The 18,989-nt window shown below is 40.8% G+C and overlaps 1 protein-coding gene and 1 non-coding gene across 2 annotated transcripts in view; both read left to right on the top strand.

Moving 5' to 3' along the window:
* RIPOR2 (RHO family interacting cell polarization regulator 2) overlaps nucleotides 1-18,989 on the top strand; it is a 214,327-nt gene that overhangs the window by 148,376 nt on the left and 46,962 nt on the right. Inside the window, exon 2 of the mRNA XM_052649090.1 lies at nucleotides 16,874-17,000. Coding sequence (XP_052505050.1) covers nucleotides 16,900-17,000 — 101 coding nt within the window. The 5' untranslated portion in view covers nucleotides 16,874-16,899. The remainder of the gene's footprint in view (nucleotides 1-16,873; nucleotides 17,001-18,989) is intronic.
* LOC128057042 (U6 spliceosomal RNA) lies at nucleotides 3,810-3,916 on the top strand. Its single transcript, XR_008200235.1, has one exon. It is a non-coding gene; the product is annotated as a U6 spliceosomal RNA (small nuclear RNA).

Here is an 18,989-nt window from a genome sequence, read left to right as displayed (position 1 = left end):
TCCAGGAGATCCTCCCAATCCAGGGATTGAACCTGAGTCTCGTGCATCTCCTGCGTTGGCAGGTGGGTTCTTTATCCACTGAACCACCGAAGAAGCTCATAGGGAATGGTTATGGAATAAGAAAATAAAAAAATAAGAAACAGTGAAACAAAGGTCAATTGTTCTTGAACTCTCTGAGCACCTGATCAGTGCTAGTTAATGATGTCTGTGAGGTCACAGGGCGTTCTGAGTACTAGTGACCCTTCTCTCCAAGTTGATGGAAAGTCATGTTAAGAAACAGGCAAAAAAGGGAATTCCCTGGTGGTCTGGTGGTTAGGACTCCAAGCTTTCATTGCTGAGGGCTGGGGAACTAAAATCCTGCGAGGCTCGTGTCACGGCCAAATTTAAAGAATAAGAAGGCAAAGAAAACTGGAGGAGGAGTTCTGCTTTCTCAGCTAAAGGAAAGGAGAGATGGGCAGAAACTGATGCTAGAGCTAGTTCTGCCAACAGTCTTATTAGTACAGTTGTCTATAGATTGGTCTCCTTGCCTGTGCAATGGGAATCAGGACAGTTGCCTTACCTTATCTGCATGGCTGTTCTCAGAGTAGAGATGTCAAAGCGTTTGGAAAGGACCGACCCACGGATTTGAAATGTTATGAATCTCCTCACTAGATGATAGTAGAGATTCAAACAGCTGTGTGGCCACCAAAAGATGCACCATTCTCTTTATTTTTATTCCCCAAAGGGTCACCTGTTCTAAGTTCTTTTAACTTTGGCATCAGTACTAAATTCTTTAGAAGCCCTATATGGTGGAGAAAATGAAAGTGTGAGTCGCTCAGTCATGTCCGACTCTTTGCGACCCATGGACTGTAGCCCACCAGGCTCCTCTGTCAGTGGAATCCTCTAGGCACAAATACTGAAGTTGGTTGCCATTCCCTTCTCCTAGGGATCTTCCCAATTCGGGGATCAAACCCGGGTCTCCTGCATTGCAGGCAGATTCTTTACCATCTGAGCCACTATATCTACCTCTGTGGTGGAGAAGGCCTCCGTCAATTGACTGGAAAACTGAACTTGCCTATGCAGAGATTATTTCATCTTTTCATTTTTGCATGACTAATGCTCCCAGGCTCAGCACTGCCAGTTTGCTCAGAGCCTGCACTTGTTCAAGTCCTGACACCTCAGACCCTTCTGTGGCCCTGTCCATGGTGAAAGCCTCAGACTATTCCCACACGCTTCTCCGAACCAGCCAGAGGACAGAGGCAAAATCTGAGGCTCCCGTGATCCCACAGCTCTGTTCCCTGTTGACCTGCTCCATGGCCAAGAGAGGTGGTCCTAGTTTGGGGTTTCTGTGTTTACACAGATGTTGGTCCAGGAGGAGTGGAAAGTTAGGTGGGTCTGGAACTTATTAAAGCCAGTTAATTTGACCTCCAGTGTGGTCAAATTATAGGCTTCTTGTTTGCTTTGAAGTGGGATTGGGTCAGCCCACCAAGCAAACAGGCTAAACCAAATCTCCTTCTCCTTCTAGAGAAAATAGACAAATTTCCCTTCTCTCTGACTTCCTCTTTATCTGCCCTGAGATTCAAGGAGGACAGAGATCATCATGTATTGCTTTCATGCTACATCCCCCATTCTTACATTCCCTGTGTTCTGAAGTGTTCCATAAAGGGGCTAAAGGCCAAGAAGTAGTTTCTGACGCAATACTTGACTGCTTCATGCTAGATGTGGGCCCTGACACCCATTCACTATTCGGGATTGCTTTCTTGTATCAATGCTGGAGCAGTAGACGCATTAAAATGTTCAAATGTGCACATAAATAAAGCAGATGGAAAAACATATTCCTAAAAACCCATCACCCAGTGCAATGATTGTCAAGAATTTTCCATATTTGCTTCATATATCCCCGTTATTGTTGTTAAAACATCTTAAAGCAAATCTAAACTATATGTCATTTCACTCCTACAAACTTCCGTGGGCATCTCAAAAGTGTAGACATATTTCTGCATGATCCTAATTCCATTTCACACCTAGCAAAATGAACAATATTTCCTTAGTATGATCTGAAGTCTAATCCGTGTTAAAATGTCCCAAATATCTCAAAAATGACTTGTTTTCGGTAGGTTTGTCATCACAATCAGGACAAGGTCTACACATTGCATCTAGATGTATGGAGGAGAAAGGACAAGATACTCAAGCAAAAAGTCCATTTAACCCTTAAAGTACTGTTTGGTTGCCAAGAAAGAACAAATGCTTATGGATCCCACACTGGACCCTTCAACATATGGCAGACTCCCAACAGTATATTTCTTGAGTATCTTGTCCTTTCTCCTCCTTTTTTCCCATGAATAAATGATTTACTCAGCAGGGAGTCTGAAGCCCTGTGAAGATCTTAACCTACTTTATTTCTCCCAGACTGGCCAGAGGGACAGGGTGCATGGAGACAGTGGGTAGGACCCAAGAAAATAAATGAAAACCATTTTCTTGCTAATGAACTAGAGACATAATTTAAAAACCAGAGCCAAGAGAAGACCAAGCATTTCAGAGTGAGATTTGAGTCCCAGAAAATAAAAAATAGCCCTTTGAACAATTCTAATGTGACCAGTGGATGGAGTAAATTCAGAGGGAAGGGCCTAGACTAGGGTTGAAACTGGTAAATCAGGTGATGGAATGGTGTGGTGGGGGAGACAGGTTGTCTTGGGGAAAGTCTTCCAACCCTTCTTTTTCCTGCTTTTGAAAAAGGGATCTGACTCCCCTCTAGGTGGGTTGGCTAAGGACATGAATGGGCAAAGAATTACAGACAGCTACGAGTGGAGATTAACTTGCTAGCTGACTGGGAGTGTCGTGTGATTTTTTGGAGTTACGTGGGCCTCCGTGAGGGGAAGTATCCTGACAGTGCCTTTGGGCTCAGAATCCAAGTAATTCGGCATTTCACATGTGTACAAATAGGCCTGCAATGTATTCTTTTGTCTTTGCTGTTGGGAGTCTGCCATATGTTGATGGGTCCAGTGTGGGATCCATAAGCATTTGTTCTTTCTTTGCAACTAAATTGTACTTTAAGGATTAAATGGACTTTTTGCTTCATTCCTGTTTTTTACAGCTTCAAATCCTCTGGTTGGAGCAAAGAACAGTAAGAAATGATTTTACCCTCTTAATGTATCATAAAAAGGAACATAATTCTGCTTTGTTGATAATCTAGGCATTTGCACATAGCTATACCTAACTGCTTTGCATTCTGGTTATAAATTATTTGGTTTTGGCAACCAAAAATAACTCAGCAGATGTTGTTCATATGACCACCTTCTTGGTATGCAGGAGCAAGGACCAGTAATGAACCCACTATTCCCTTTATAGTAGTTTAATTTGCTAAAATTACCATGCAGAGAACATGTGTGCGGGCCTCTGGGAAACCACGCAGCTTTGAAACTGCTGGCATGTGATGGCACTTTCAAACACAGCCTTATTCTAGTGGAACCACAGAGTAACTCTCTGACACTGGCTTCTTCTGAAATGTTATCATTTGCATCCTCCTTTTTTCACCTCTACTTTGTTCAGTAATAATTCACATGACTTCAGACAGAACACCACAGGTTTAGGGAGACCAAGGTCACATTATCAGAAAAAATGTACTCCAAGGCAGGGAGAATTAACAATAGAGATAAAATTCTCCCTATTAATATCGGGTTGGCCAAAAAATTTGTTCGGGTTTTTTCCATACGATCTTAGGGAACTTTTTTGCCAACCCAACACGTAATGATCGGAAAGTGCCAACATTCAACTGACTCATTTCCTTGGTAAAAACATCTTTTTCTTTGTATGTTGCTTTAAAAAAAATGGTGCTCACTTCAGCAGCAAGTATACTAAAATTGGAACAAGAGTGAGAAGATGAGCACGGCCCCTGTGCAAGGATCACGTGCAACTTTGTGAAGCATTCTGTATTTTTCTATTACATGTAAAATAGATAAGCAATAAGGACTTGCTGTACAACACAGGGAACTATTTTCATTTATCCTGTAATAACCTATAATGGATAACAATCGGAAAAAAAGAATATAACTGAATCATTTTGGTGTACACCTGAAACTAACAGATTGTAAATCACCTGTGCTTCAATTTAAAAGATTAAAACATAAGGTTTAACAAACATTTCTCTGCTTTTACTGGACTGTAGTGCAGACACAACCGATCATTGCTTCCTGTTACAGATTCATGCTAAATACCACTCTCCGTTTATAGATTATTAATTTTCGTAATAAATCTATGTTATGAGAACTTTTTCTATAGAGCTACAGTTATATAAACGAATCACTCCAATAGCTAACAATAGGCTCTTGAAGTTGATCAGAACACACCATCACTTACAGACTTCTAAAAAAGCCATGACGCAGGCTGTAATCAAGAGTATCAGAATAGAGACTGTGAATAATAATGCATATCTTCCCACGTAAATTCTTTCATCTTCCCTCCTCTGGATGAGCCTTCACTATTTTTTTACATAAAAAAGCCAAGTGAAGGAGCTTCAGGGGCCAAAGCTGAGAAGGTATCCAGGTGTTCTAACTGTGCATCTCGACTCCTTCAAAACCGCTACGAGCTGTGTTTCATACCTTTGTGTATTATATTGAAGTCTATAATAAGATGCCTGAATGCTAAGCATTTGAAGTACTGCTTTTAAAAGTGTTGTCATAACAACAGAAATAAAATGACGAATGTAACTTGAGTTTGAAAAGACTGCCTTGGCTTTGAGTCCATTGCTTTACCTAAGCAAGGCTTAACTGTCACCTCCTAGTGCAAACGAAAGCTGTGATCCTATGGCATTACCATAATTGAGTTGAGGTCTTTAGCTGTAAGGTGACTCAATGGTAAAGAATCAACCTGCCAACGCAGGAGACACAGCTTCAATCCCTGTGTCAGGAAGATCCCCTGGAGGAGGAAATAGCAACCAACTCCAGTATTCTTGTCTGCAAGAATCCTTGGATGGAGGAGCCTGGTGTGCTGCAATTCGTGGGATCATAGAGTCAGACGCTACTTAGCAGCTAAGCATGCATGCGTGCCATCACATAAAATTGTCAGTCAACCCTCCGATAATTCCACTTAATTGCTCTGATGGCCAGAAATAAATTAATTGATCATAAGAAAAATATATTTGTTTCATTGTGTAAGCCTTATCTAAAAAGCTTTAAGATAATTCATCTCCTTTCTCTGAGATGAGCTAAATCATATAGCTTAATTATAAGGTTCAGTTCCATATTCTACCTGACTCTCATGCCCATGAACAAATGTGTTTTAGACACACATGCTAGGCAAAGGAACCATGCATGGTGCATGCTTATGCTTCCCAGCACACTGTTGGGGACAATCTTCTAGAACCAAAGGGCTTTTTCTCTTTAAGGTGGCCAAAGATGTAGCTCCATTCTAGTGAAAATAATAAAAACTATGAGCTTACAAAAAAAAAAAAAATGGTGATTTAGAGATTTCTCCAGTGGTTTAGTGACTTAAGACTCCAAGCTTCCTCTGCATGGGGTACAGGTTCAATCCTTGGTCCAGGAAGTTCCACATGCCAAAAAATAAATAATAAATACAAAGTAAAACTGCTCTAAAAATAAAGTACAAAAAATTGTAATTTCAAACTTCTTGAGTCTTCCATTTCTCAAGATAATCAGCTTAAATTAATCCACATGCAAAATAGACACATTCAGAGATGGGAAATTTTGCTTCCCTATGCTCTAATGGTGGACAAGTCATTACACATATTCCCAAACTCATAGTATGTAGAAGACCAAGAGTGAATCCTAATGAAAATTACAGACTTTGGATGATGGTGATGTGACAATGTGGGTTCATTGACTGTAGCAAGTGTACCACTCTGGTGGGGGTTGATAGTAGGGGAGACTGTGCATATTTAGGGGCAGGGAGTATATAGGAAATTTCTGTACCTTCTGCTCAATTTTGCTCTGAGCCTAAAACTGCTTTAAAAAGTAAAGCCAATTTTAAAAAAACTGTAAAAAAAATGGTAATTTTAGTAAAATCAAATAACAGCAGAAGATGTTAGTACCGGTTTGGTGTATTTTGAAGTAAAGAAGCAATAATCACCATTAGCTAGAAATGAGTTGCCAAGCTCTAGGGGTAAACAGGCTACATGCAAGGAAAGCCTAGAGGAGCTGGTAACAACAGGCATGGGGCCATTTCCTTCATACTGGAGCGTTGTTTTTGAATCTGATGATCAAATAATGAGGGTTTGTGGTGGGTGGACTTTTTTCTCAGCAGGATCAGCCAAGCTGTCTATGAGGACAGTGTTTCCAAGAAATTTCCCCTTTTGATGTGCATGGTTTTTACTGTTTTGTGTGTTTTTTTAAATTAGTAAATTGACTTATTATTGCTAATAGCTTCAAGCTTCATTTAAGCACAAAATGTTTTTTCCTTTGAACCAGGAAACAGTTGGTCCTGTTTTGATGTCTACTTTGCACCAAATGAGGGTCTCTAAGTGTTTTCGACTTTGCATTTTAAAATGAGTTATGACAACATTAGTCAAAATCCATTCAACCCCCCTTGACATTTAAGCAAGTTTTAGGTCCTGAATCATTTCTCTTCTAATTATCGTGAGGCCAGCTGCTCCTCTCTGCATTTATTTAATCCACCAGAATGGAAGAAGAGGGGGTTTTCATTTTCCTCAGGCTGAAATGGTGTCAATTATATAGAAGTTCTTACAACTGACTGTTCCAGTGAGTAGACATGCAATTAACGTTTCTTCTTTACTCTTCAAATGGTTCTGCAAGACGCTGAAAATAGCTTCACAGTGCTCTGCTATCATTGGTTAGAGGGGGGAATAAAAGAGAAATAAAGAGAGGAGCAGTAATATCAAATTTCTTTATTTCTATATATCTCTTTCGGCTTCCCTGGTAGCTCAGTCAGTAAAGAAACTGCCTGCAGTGCAAGAGACCCAGGTTCGATCCCTGAGTCAGAAAGATCCCCTGGAGAAGGGAATGGCAACCCACTCCAGTAGTCTTGCCTGGAGAATTTCATGGGCAGAGGAGCCCGGCAGGCAACACTCCATGGGGCTGCAAAGAGTTGAACACAACCAAGCTACTAATACTATCTCTTTCCCTAAAAAGTATGTATGGTTTTATGATTAGTGCATTTTATTTGATGGATAAAAGTCAGATATACCTTTTAAGGGCTCATTCTAGACATTGATAGTAGAAAAGAAACCATTATTCCACACTAAGATTTTTACATATGTTACCTCATTTTCTTCTTGCAACAGCTTTGGTAACTTAGGTCTTATTATCCTCATTTTATTGACAAGAAAAATTGGAGCTCAGAGAGAACTTGAGTGAAACCTGGATTACCTGGCTCCAGAGACAATGCTTTTCTATCCTACCCTGAGCATCAAAGAAGTTGGTACAGATAGATGGTACCTATGCTCAAGAAGTTTGTAGCTTGTTAAAAGAGGTGAAACATTCAGGGAAATAGTTATAAAACACCAAGTCCCTAAGTATGTTAATTCCCATCAATAATTGGAAGTTTTGTCAGAAATAGAGTCACAGATGTGCAAAACAAACTTATGATTACCAAGGGGGAAAGAGAGGGAGGGATAAATTGGGAGATTAGAATTGACATACACACAGTGCTATATATAAAATTATGACCAGCCTAGAACCTAGACATAAAGGTTACGACCAACCTAGACAGCATATTAAAAAGCAGAGACATTACTTTGCCAACAAATGTCCGTCTAGTCAAGAATATGGTTTTTCCAGTAGTCATGATGTATGGATGTGAGAGTTGGACTATAAAGAAAGCTGAGTGCCGAAGAATTGATACTTTTGAACTGTGGTGTTGGAGAAGACTCTTGAGAGTCCCTTGGACTGCAAGGAGATCCAACCAGTCCATCCTAAAGGAGATCAGTCCTGAGTGTTCTTTGGAAGGACTGATGTTGAAGCTGAAACTCCAATACTTTGGCCACGTAATGTGAAGAGCTGACTCATTTGAAAAGACCCTTATGCTGGGAAAGATTGATGGCAGGAGGAGAAGGGGACGACAGAGGATGAGATGGTTGGATGGCATCACCAACTCAATGAACAGGAGTTTGGGTAAACTCCAAGAGTTGGTGATGGACAGAGAGGCCTGGCGTGCTATGGTCCATGGGATCACAAAGAGTCGGACACAACTGAGCGACTGAACTGAACTGATATATAAAATAGATAACTAATAAGAACCTACTGTATAGCACAGAAAACTGAACTCAATACTTTGAAATGACCTACATGGGAATAGAATCTAAAAAAGAGTGGATATATTACATATATATGTAAACGTATATATGTATAATTGATTCACTTTGCTACATACCTGAAATATAACATTGTAAATCAACTATAAATCAATTCAAGTACACTCCAATAAAAAGTAATTGAAAAAATCAGTTAAATAAACACCAAACTTTGAAAACAATAAATAAATAGATAAGATAGAAGTGCAACCAAAAATACTGGAAATTTTGTGGTTCACACGGCAAGATTCCTCTGGTTGAGCTGGTTGATTTGCTCAGAAAATGCTTCCAGAAACAGTTGACTTTTGCATCAAACAGTAGTAATGGACCAAACCCACTGAATAAAATCAGAATCCATGAGTCCATCCCAACAGACCTGACAGTAAATAAAAACAAATAAAAGGATTCAAGAAAGCTCTTACAGTACAAAACAATGACTGAGTTCAAAGCATACCATTTTGCCACCATCATAATGATAATTGATTTGGGAAAAAATCATCAATGGTTGCTAAAACTTCTAGGTTAAAGAAACAAGATATTTGCATAGCCTCAAAGTACCTCCTTACCAACCACTTACCAGTTACAAAGGCAAAAATAGAAACTTTCCAGGCATCCAGCACCTTAACCAAGGGATCAAAGTTGACATCAAAGTTGTTCTATAAGGTTCTTCATCCATGCACGTCACTTGTCTCAGTTCATCAGTGTAATATCTCACGCATGTATTTATCACTTGGTTAGTAAACAGAAGCTGACAACTGAGAAGCAAATATTAGCCTTGCCTTGATTTATTTTAAGACAGAACACTACAGAAAAAAGCCAATGACTTAAATATATCCACTTTTTTTTGTTAAGATTAGTCAACTGTTCTGTAATAGGTACCTTGCAACCATATAATACACAGACACCTATTTTTAGGATTCATCTTAAATAATCATTTAGCATAGCAGGCTATTCACATCTGGCCCACATGCCTCTTTCAGACAGCTGAATTATACTTTTGCTCTTGACCAGTATGTGGGGGAGCATAAACAGGATGGCATTGTTAGGAGCGGGGAGTGGAGGAACACAACCTGGGCATGATGAAATGAGTCAGGAAGCACAGTGGGGCCAGTGTGCTGCGTCTTATGTGGTGCCTACAGGGAAAAGGATCAAAACATGAAAATATTCAGCTCTCAGGTGGCTCCTTATTAATTGAGCTTTTCCTTTTCAGGTCCTGATTCCTTGGCATTTCCTCTTGCAGAAGGAATGATGACTTTTTCTGGAAACTGATAGAGATTTTCCAACATCTTTATTGATGTATAATTACGTATCATAAATTGAATTCATCTTAAGTATATAGTTTGAGTTTCAGGAAATGTATACATTGTCCAGCAATCATCACAGCAGTTTTTTTAACACTTCCACACACATATACCCACACAAAGTTGTCTCATGATCCTTTGCCTGTTCCCATCCCTGGCACCAAGCCAACACTCAAGTTAATTGTAGAATTGTCTACTTTTGCCTGCATGTCACCCCAGCAACCTGCCAGCTGACCTGCTGGCTCTTGCCTTATCACAGAAGATTAGTCTCAGTCTAAGGTGGAGACGGTATAGCTTTTAGCTATGCCACTATTGATTTCTAAGTTGACATTCTCCCCCCATGAGAAATGCTTCAGTGAGAAGAAATTCTTTGTTCTGAAATCACAGATGTCTCTTATATTTTCTGTCAGTAGTGGGGATCTTCCAGAATTACCTGTTTGTGTTGTATATTGGAGAATTCAGCTAAATGAAAAAGAAGGGAAACAGATTATAACAACCTTTACTTTTGCAGGGTGAAGAGAGTGATGTCCAGCTGTTGTGTGGCTGTTTTTTAAATTTCATAATACTTGATGTCCTGCATCTCCAGCATGTACAAATGCTAATCTGCCCCTTCCTTTCCCATAGGGAAACCATTCTTGCAAGGATACACTTTGCCTTTGACCATATCTTAAAATCAAAAATAAAAGGCATCTGTCATAGAGACTGGATTTTCCTTGGGGGCTCAGTGGTAAAGAATCTGGTTGCCAATGCAGGAGACACAGGTTCAACCCCTCGGTGGAGAAGATCTGCTGGAGAAGGCAATGACAACCCACTCCAGTATTCTTGCCTGGGAAATCCCGTGGACAGAGGAGCTTGGCTGGATATTCTACAGTCCATGTAGTCACAAAGAGTTGGACACAACGTAGCGACTAAACAGCAGCAGCGTGATGCAGACTGAATGGATCCCTTTTAGCATCCAAAGGAGCACCTGGAGTGTGGGTCGAGGTAGTGTGTGTTAGTCACTCAGTCACGTCCGATTCTTTGTAACCCCATGAATTATGGCCCATCAGGCTCCTCTGTCCATGGGATTCTCCAGTCAAGAGTACTGGAGTGGGTGTCATTTCCTTCTCCAGGGGATCTTCCCAGCCCAGGGATTGAACTCAGATTTCCTGCACTGTAGGCAGATTCTTTACTGTCTGAGCCACAGGGAAGCTCCTAAGTACCTTCTTATAGGTAGTTGAAGAGAAAAGCCAATTATAAACCATAAATATAGTTCTTAAAAAAAAGAATATGATAGAAAAAGCAGCATACACTATTTAGTATGTACTGTGCTCAAAATTATTGAGTTGAAGAAAATTGTATGCACCAAAATTTTACTGGTGGTTGTCTTTGGGTGGATAGAAACTATATGGTTCTTTACTCCCCATCCCTGCCCTAACTTCTTCTTACTTCTCTGTATTATCCTAATGCAGCAGAGTGCTTTTATGCTTGGAAAAACTAAAAATAACCTAAGGATTCCTATTTCCTTTCATGAGTCTCAGTATACTTAGTAACATTCCTTCTACTGACTGGTTGCTTTGTCCAATTATGGTTAATCAATGCTTCTAACACGTCTACTGTGAACTCATTCATTTGGAGATTCGTGCCTGAGAGGTGATGAAAAGAGCTCACCCTGCCTTACCTAAACTTGAGAGTCTCCAAAAGGAATTGTTCACATTTGGGGAGAGAGGCTTGCTAATTCAGGCTAATCAAATTCACCAGAAAGTATAAACCAGAATACCAGTTTATAAAAATGTAAGGGGAAATGGAACTGTCACCTGGACTGAACTTTCAAAGCATTTTTCTTCCGTTTTTGCTATTTCTACCGGAAGCACTGTCAGGAGCTGCGTGTTAGGATCTGCTGCAGAGCCCTGCTCTGTGATGGATGCCCTTCGTTGCCCGTCCTCCAAGCAACTCTCCAAGGTTGACCTCTGTCATTCATTCATTTATTCTTAAGAATCAGGTTATCTTTGAGTTCTCCAGGGCACTGGCTAGTCCCCCCTCTGAACTGTGCTCGTATTGGACCTTTTATTTTTGGTCCAAACAAGGCAAGAAATCTAGTGGGGTGAAGGGGCAACCTCTTGATCCCTTGATCTTTTTTATCTGCCTCACATCCACCCTCCCCAGACCCTGCCATCTCCAGACTCAGTGCTCTTCCCAAATTGCCTGGTGATTTGATAAGCTACCTTCTAATTTAAACAAACTAGGAACTTCAGGTCACATGGTGGCTCATCACACCCACCAAGGCCCAGTCTACTTATATCACTGTGTCATATCAGAACACGTGAAATCCTGTACTCATTTTATGTCAAAAGACTCTGTTGTGTGTTCACTTGGATCTTAGCACTGCATAGCCAGGGAGAAGGCAGCAGTTTTCACTGTATAAAAAGTCGAGAAGAGAAACAGTTGTGGCTTTCTGTCTTCTGTGCTAGGAGGCTCAGCTCCGAATGGTAGGGTTCATTCAACTCTTAGTCAAAGTGCTTGGGATTCCTTCAGAAAGAGTCGATGCTTCCCAGGGATTATGGGAATTGTGGGGCAGGGGTGGCCACATGGTGTAACCGCCTGGGCTGCCTGGGACAAAGCAAAGTAAGGAACAAACCGTAGCAGCTTCACTGTTTGCCTAAGGTTCGAGACCTTTCATTTAATGCACATAAATGAATATTAGTTCTGCTGGCATTTTCAGAAAGACCAGGTGAGAAGTCAGTAACTTGAGAACTAGAAACATGTCTAGTTTCTAGAGCTAGAAAGCTGGAAAGTTTCAAGTAGCAGCAGCCCAAGAAGAGTGTTATTTTATGTGGAATTTCTTGCTTATTAGGCATGGTATTTGGTGAGTCTTAGCAATATGTACTGGGTATAGTACCTCTTACCAGGAGTCCAGTCCCATCTCTAGAAGTCCTTCAGATGAAAATAAAGAAGTTGGTCTATAATTCAAAGCTCATCATGGAAACTTCATTGAGGAATCTGAATTATTAGGGTGTAATCAGAATTTATGAAACCTAATACCTTATTTCTCAAAAATCATATTTCTCCTTTGCAGGACTTACAGATATAAACAACAAACTGTGTAAATAGAGCTGTTACCCATCAAAGTTGTCTTATATGTTCTTGTATGTGAGATCTCTCTCCTCTGTAGTTCCAACTCTGCTGCTGCTGCTGCTGCTAAGTCGCTTCAGTCGTGTCCGACTCTGTGCGACCCCATAGATGGCAGCCCACCAGGCTCCCCCCGTCCCTGGGATTCTCCAGGCAAGAACACTGGAGTGGCTTACCATTTCCTTCTCCAATGCATGAAAGTGAAAAGTGAAAGTGAAGTCACTCAGTCGTGTCCGACCCTCAGCGACCCCATGGACTGCAGCCTTCCAGGCTCTTCTGTCTATGGGATTTTCCAGGCAAGAGTACTGGAGTGGGGTGCCGTTGCCTTCTCCAAGTCCCAACTCTAGATGACTCTAAATTTCTGCAGTTTCAAAAAAGTATTCGGCATCATATCAATCATACATAAATCCATTTCCTTTACAAAAATTTAAACAATATAGGAAAATTAAAATGTTTCTGACTGCCACTCAATCCCACCTCTCCATGGACTGTCTATGTATACTTCCAGAACTTTTTGATTCATGTACATAATTTTATATTTTGTTTTCAACATTCCTGGTATCATACTCTAACTTGTTCTGCAATTTGTTCTGAGGTAGGGGGGTCTTTCTGTGTGGGCATATTGTTATAACTGCTCAGGTTATGCCATAATGTATCAATCATTCCTATAATGATTAATATTTATATCATTTCCACTTTTCTCCTATTACATAGTTGACTGTCATTAACTTCCCCGTATATAACTTTTTGTGAAGTTGAGTATTTCTACACAGGAGATAGCAAAGAGTAGATGTGACATATTGAAGGATAAATGTGTTTTACACATTAAGTAGAAGATACTACCAGTTGTCTTCCAAGCTTTGGGTATCACTTTATACCGCTGTCAGCAGTGATAATGCAATTCTATTGATATTAGTACATCAGTCCTTTCTTTAGGGGAAGGCATTGCTTCAAAGAAGCATCTGCTAGTAAAATGCAAATGACAAGGAACCAGTTTCGAATCCTTAAAGCCTGCAAATGAGTACGTAGCTTTAGGGATAGTTTTGCTGGAAGAAAGCAGGTCTGTGAGTCTAGGAAGCCAGTGAGCAGCTTGAGAACTTAAGGCTCCAGGAGGTGGGAGTGGTGTCATCAAAAAGATGATAGAGTTACAGAGAATCTAGCCACTGGGGAATGGCTGAGGCTGCTGGAAGACTAGTAGCCAAGTAGCCACCCCCACTTCCGGGTTAGGGGTATGGGCAGGGGGGTGCTTTGCCCACCGTTACCCATCATCCCTCCAGCTCTTCCCTTTCTCAACCTACTCCTTTTTCTCAAGAGCCTAACTTTGTGCAGAAGCCCTCAAACTTATTTTATGACTCTCCTTAGGCAGTGAGTCAGCCTCTAGGGGAGCTGGTGGCAGGATAGGGATCTCAGCCTAAGCCAGCTATCAGCCAAATTCTTCTCTGATAGATAATGATAATTTCGCAGACCAGATAGGCAAAACAGAACATTCACAAAACTGCTTACCCCTCTTCCTGTTCCCAGCAGGCATCCATTCAACAAGTAACTGTAATGAAAAGCGTCTGAGGACATCCCGAAGCAATTTACAAACTCAGAATCCAAGACAGACATTTTTGTTCTCAAGAAGTGTGCCTGGAGACACATAGTTTTTAGAGGCAGAAGGCTGGTGTGTCTCCCTTTACCTGGCAAAGCAATAAAGCCTTTCTTTAAAGAAGAAGCGGCAGCTTTCTTACCTGGTACTGAAAAAAAGGAAGGGAAAAAATTATTTCACTATCCAACTCTAATGTTTAATTCATTTAACACTTAAACTTTCCAAAGAGAGGCTTAAGACTCTTTTTAAAAAGTTGGATATTTGAGAAATTGTAGCAAATTGTTTTGGTTGAGTTTGAAAATTTCAACCAATTCAGCATCATCCTTTTTTTCTTTTCTTGGCTGAGCATCAGAACCACCTGCGGTCCTTTTCAAAATCCCAATACTCAGGTCCATATCATTTATATCAGAATGCCTAGGAGTCCATGCAATTACTGATCCAGCGGGTACGAGAAAAAAATCTTTTTTGTTTAAAAATGTAATCTCTAGGAAGTCAAAACAATAACACAGTTAAAATATTTCACACACTTTTAAGTCTTTTTCCCATGACCAAAGCTTGCCAGGATGCAACAGACCTATTGGACAATAATTGAAAAAAATGAGATATGAAACTGACTAAATTTGCCAAATTGAGACTTTAAGGTATGTTTTATATAACAAAATTATTGAGTACAAAAAGAACATGTTTTCCTGATATTTATTAAATTTTCTGGAACTTTTTCTTGATATTTATTATAGTTTCTTGATATTTGCTATGTTTACATGTGATGCAAAGATAGCACAGGCCTGCTTTATGAACCTAAGAAGGTGTTTTTAATGAAAATTGGACAGACTTCTTAGTAAGCAACAAAGAACACTTAGGAGGAGGACCTTATTAAGGATTTATGTGTAAATCGTGGTTAGTTTTGAATGTTGGGGTGAGGAGAGGCAATCAGAAAGAGTCTATTTGCACTACATTTTGTCCTGCCATTCATGCGTTAGATATTAATATTACTGAATGTGCATACTTCTACATCATCGCTTTTAAAATTCTGGAGAATGCTCCCGAATTTCAGCTTCCCTGCCCCCATCCCTAGCTGGAATGGATGGGATGCCTGTCCCACCCAGATCAAAGAGCAACCTGTTGCTGACTGCAAAGCCTCTTGCCAAGTGAGTCAGCGCCAGTGTGCATGCAGGAATGCATGCAGCCCAGAGCTGCTTTCTCCTCGGTGGCTGCAGAGGAGGGGGTTCAGGAGCCTGCAGCCTCCTGGGGAAGGGGCTGTTTGTTCTTTTGTCTCTGGGGAAGCAACTCATTCAGACCTCCGCCCATGACTGAGCTGCTTCCAAGAGCTCTGAGCCGGTCTCAGTGATATTGGCTTTTCTATCACGTTTAGGTGGACCACAGGAGCATTCTGCTGCTGTTTTTCAGCTTTGCTTGCTTGTTTGCTAGGTTTTTTAAGGGCAGCTATTGATGCTGTTGGTGTCTGCCCACTTTGGAAGTCTTTAGCCTGGAGAGGGGCTGTGTCTCCTTTCTCCTGCTGGCCCGTCCCCCTCTCTGGACTGAGGTTACCTGCTAAAACAATGGTATGTGCTTTGACTCTTCTTGATATAAAAGGAATAGAATTACCTAACTGTTCTAGGGCAGTCCTTTGGGGAAACTAATCTTAGGCTTCTGTCCCGCTTAAGTTTTGTCTTTTTGTTAAACATTTATTTCTCTTATTTATTTAGCTGCGCTGGGTCTCAATTGGGGTACATGGGATCTTTGATCTTCACTGCGAAATGCGGGATCTTCAGCTACGGCATTGAGATGCTTAGCTGCATCACGTGGGATCTAGTTCCCTGACCAGAAATCGAACCTGGGCCCCCTGCATTGGGAGCTCTGAGTCTTAGCCACTGGCCCATCAGGGAAGCACCTGAAGTTGTGTTTTGACAACGCATCTTGGTCAGCGGTGCCGAGTCTTTACAAAAGGCGAGCTGGTGACTGAAATGCGGCGTGTGCTTTCTGCTATATTTTCCCCTTTACCTTCCTTGCCTCTTCTCATGGGTTCTTATCATAACCTCGATTATCACTGCTCTTGTGAGCACTCCGTGTGCGCGTCTTTTTTTCTCACTGCCACAATAGCAGCATGATCTCATCTTTCAAAATATACTTAAGTGTAGAAAAAGGGAGAACAAGTTTAAGTAAGTTCATCTCTCAGGAAACCTAGTGTTTTTTGCCTTGTGACTTCCAAGTGTAGAATTCCACCCTAAGACTGAGCCGTGCTTTGAATGTGACACAGAGCCTGTCTGAAACTTGACTTGGCCTATTTGTGTGCTTCTGCTGATGTTATTGCTGTTCTAAATGGAGGGAAACATTACAACGTTTCCATGATTTGGAAGGTACGGTTGAACCTTGTTTAAAAAAAAAGTCCCTGAAGGAACCCTAAAGTAACTGATAATGGTGTCTAATTTATATTTATTTATGTCTTTGTGTGTTTCTTTACCTAAGATCTGAACCCTTTGGGTTAAAAAGAAATGTCATAGGAAAGAAGTCTTACAAGCATCTAACAGTGATGACACCTTACCCCATGTCACCTCCTATTATCGTTGACAGGCTTAGCATGTTTTCTGTTTGAACCTGCCTGTTATTTGCCTTAATCTTTCCATTGTCTTACAGGACTACCAGCCAGACTCCCAGAAATCATGTTGGTAGGATCCCAGTCCTTCTCGCCTGGAGGGCCCAATGGGATCATCAGGAGCCAGTCCTTTGCGGGGTTCAGTGGCCTTCAGGAGCGGCGATCCAGGCAAGTCATGATGGTTCTCTCTTGGGACACAGCTTGAGAGGGATGCGCACCCTGATGCTCTGAACAAGGTCCGCGTCCATGTGGCCCGGTCAAAACACACACCTGTGCTGTTTTAATCTCTTTCATGAAAAAGATGTAATGTTCCCCAAATTTCTATCATTTAAGAATTGCTCCTGCAAAGGAGATGGCTGAAGATTTAGGACAAGCTAGCAATATGTGTGCGTAGCTCTCCCTACCCCCGCTCCACCCCCGCCCCATGTTTTTCAGATCTTTTGATACCTGTTGCTAAAGTGCCTCCAAACGTTTGAGCCCATTTATCCTCTAACCAGTAACAACAGATTTGCCTTTATCCACACGTCTGCCGATACTGAGCATTTTCTAAAAATCTTTCTCAGTCTTTTAGATCATTCTTAATTGAGGTTAAATGTGTTTTCATAGGTTTACTTGTCTTTTGTCTATACTTTGGGAATAACCAGTTCATTTACATCCATTACCCATTTTGAGGGTGTACATTTACATATTTTCTTACAGAATAGTAAAGGTTCTTTATATACCCATTTCAGCACCATCTATGGTAGTCTTTTCCTGCCAATTTAAATTGTTCTTTTTTTCCTTTTCGCCTTTTGACCCCCTTGGCCCATTTCTCTTACCTACCCTTCAATCCCTGCCTCTGACAGCCACCAGTTGGTTCTCTATATCTACAAACTTGGTTGTTTTTTTTTTCTTTTAGATTGTACATTGATCTGACTTACTTCCTTACGTATTGATGCCCTCAAGGTCCTTCTATGTTGTCACAAATGGCAAGATTTCATTGTTGTTTATGGGTGAATAGTATTCCTTTTATTTTGTTGATGGTTTCCTTTGCTTTGTAGAAGCTTTTCGTTTTTTTAGTTTGATGTAGTTTTCCTTGTATATTTTTGCTTTGCTTGCTTTTGCTTTTGGTGTTTTATTCGAAAAGTCACAGCCAAGAAGTTTACTGCCTATGTTTTATTTTAGGAGTTTTATGGTTTCAGGTCTTACATTTAAGTCTTTAATCCATTTTGAGTTCACTTTTGTATATGGTGTAAGAGAGGGTCCGGTTTCGTTCTTTTGCATGTAGCTGTCCAGTTTCTCTAGTACCGTTTATTAAAGAGACTGTCTTTCCCCCATTGTATATGCTTGACTCCTCTGTCATAAATTAATTGACCATATATAGGAGGGTTTATTTCTGGGTTCTCTATTCATTGATCTATTTCCAGATCAATTCATTGATCTCTACTGTATTCATTGTATTCATTGATCTCTATTCACTGGTCACAGTCTGACCGGTGCCAGACTGTTTTGATTACTGTAGCTTTATAATAAAGTTTGAAATCACCCCATACCCCTTTTTGAAGCACATTTCCATTGTATTTGGGGGATTTGCATTGTATTTGTAATTGGGGGATTATTTTTGGTATGAAGTTATGCAGTGACTGCCTCTGCAGACTGACTCTGAGGAGCAGATGTCTGTCATTCAGACACAGGCTTGGGAAAGTTATTCTTCACTTTCCCCAGTATCTCCTCTCATCTAAAACAGAACCTAGGGGAACTCAAGAAAGAGAAGACAGGTAGTGAAATAAGTAACATGGAATAAAGTTGGTCCTCAGGTTGTCTGACGTGATAAAGGTCTTGCATTCTTAGGGGGTTTATGTGTTCTGACATACATTGTCCCCTTGGGTACACACAGTGATGGCAGAGGGAGGTAACTAAGAATTAGCCTGGAAGGTGCCCACCTGCCACACTCAGAGGTCATGGCTTTCCACTTGACAGCTGGGTCAGTGAGTAGTCTGGCCTCTTAGCTTCCTAATCAGATCAGTAGTTTGGGGTTAAGTTACCATGTGTCCATCTTACCACTATAGGCTGCCTCCCTGCCACTAATAGAGATTTTGAGTTTCATGTTATACCGAAACAAAATTTATTCCATAAAATAAAGCTTAAGGGGATTCCCTGGTGGTCCAATGGTTAGGA

The sequence above is a fragment of the Budorcas taxicolor genome, chromosome 11 (genome assembly GCF_023091745.1).
Source record: "Budorcas taxicolor isolate Tak-1 chromosome 11, Takin1.1, whole genome shotgun sequence".
In the NCBI taxonomy this organism is placed as follows: domain Eukaryota; kingdom Metazoa; phylum Chordata; class Mammalia; order Artiodactyla; family Bovidae; genus Budorcas; species Budorcas taxicolor.
The sequence above is the reverse complement of the archived record's forward strand: the minus strand, read 5'-3'. Positions and strand labels throughout refer to the sequence as shown.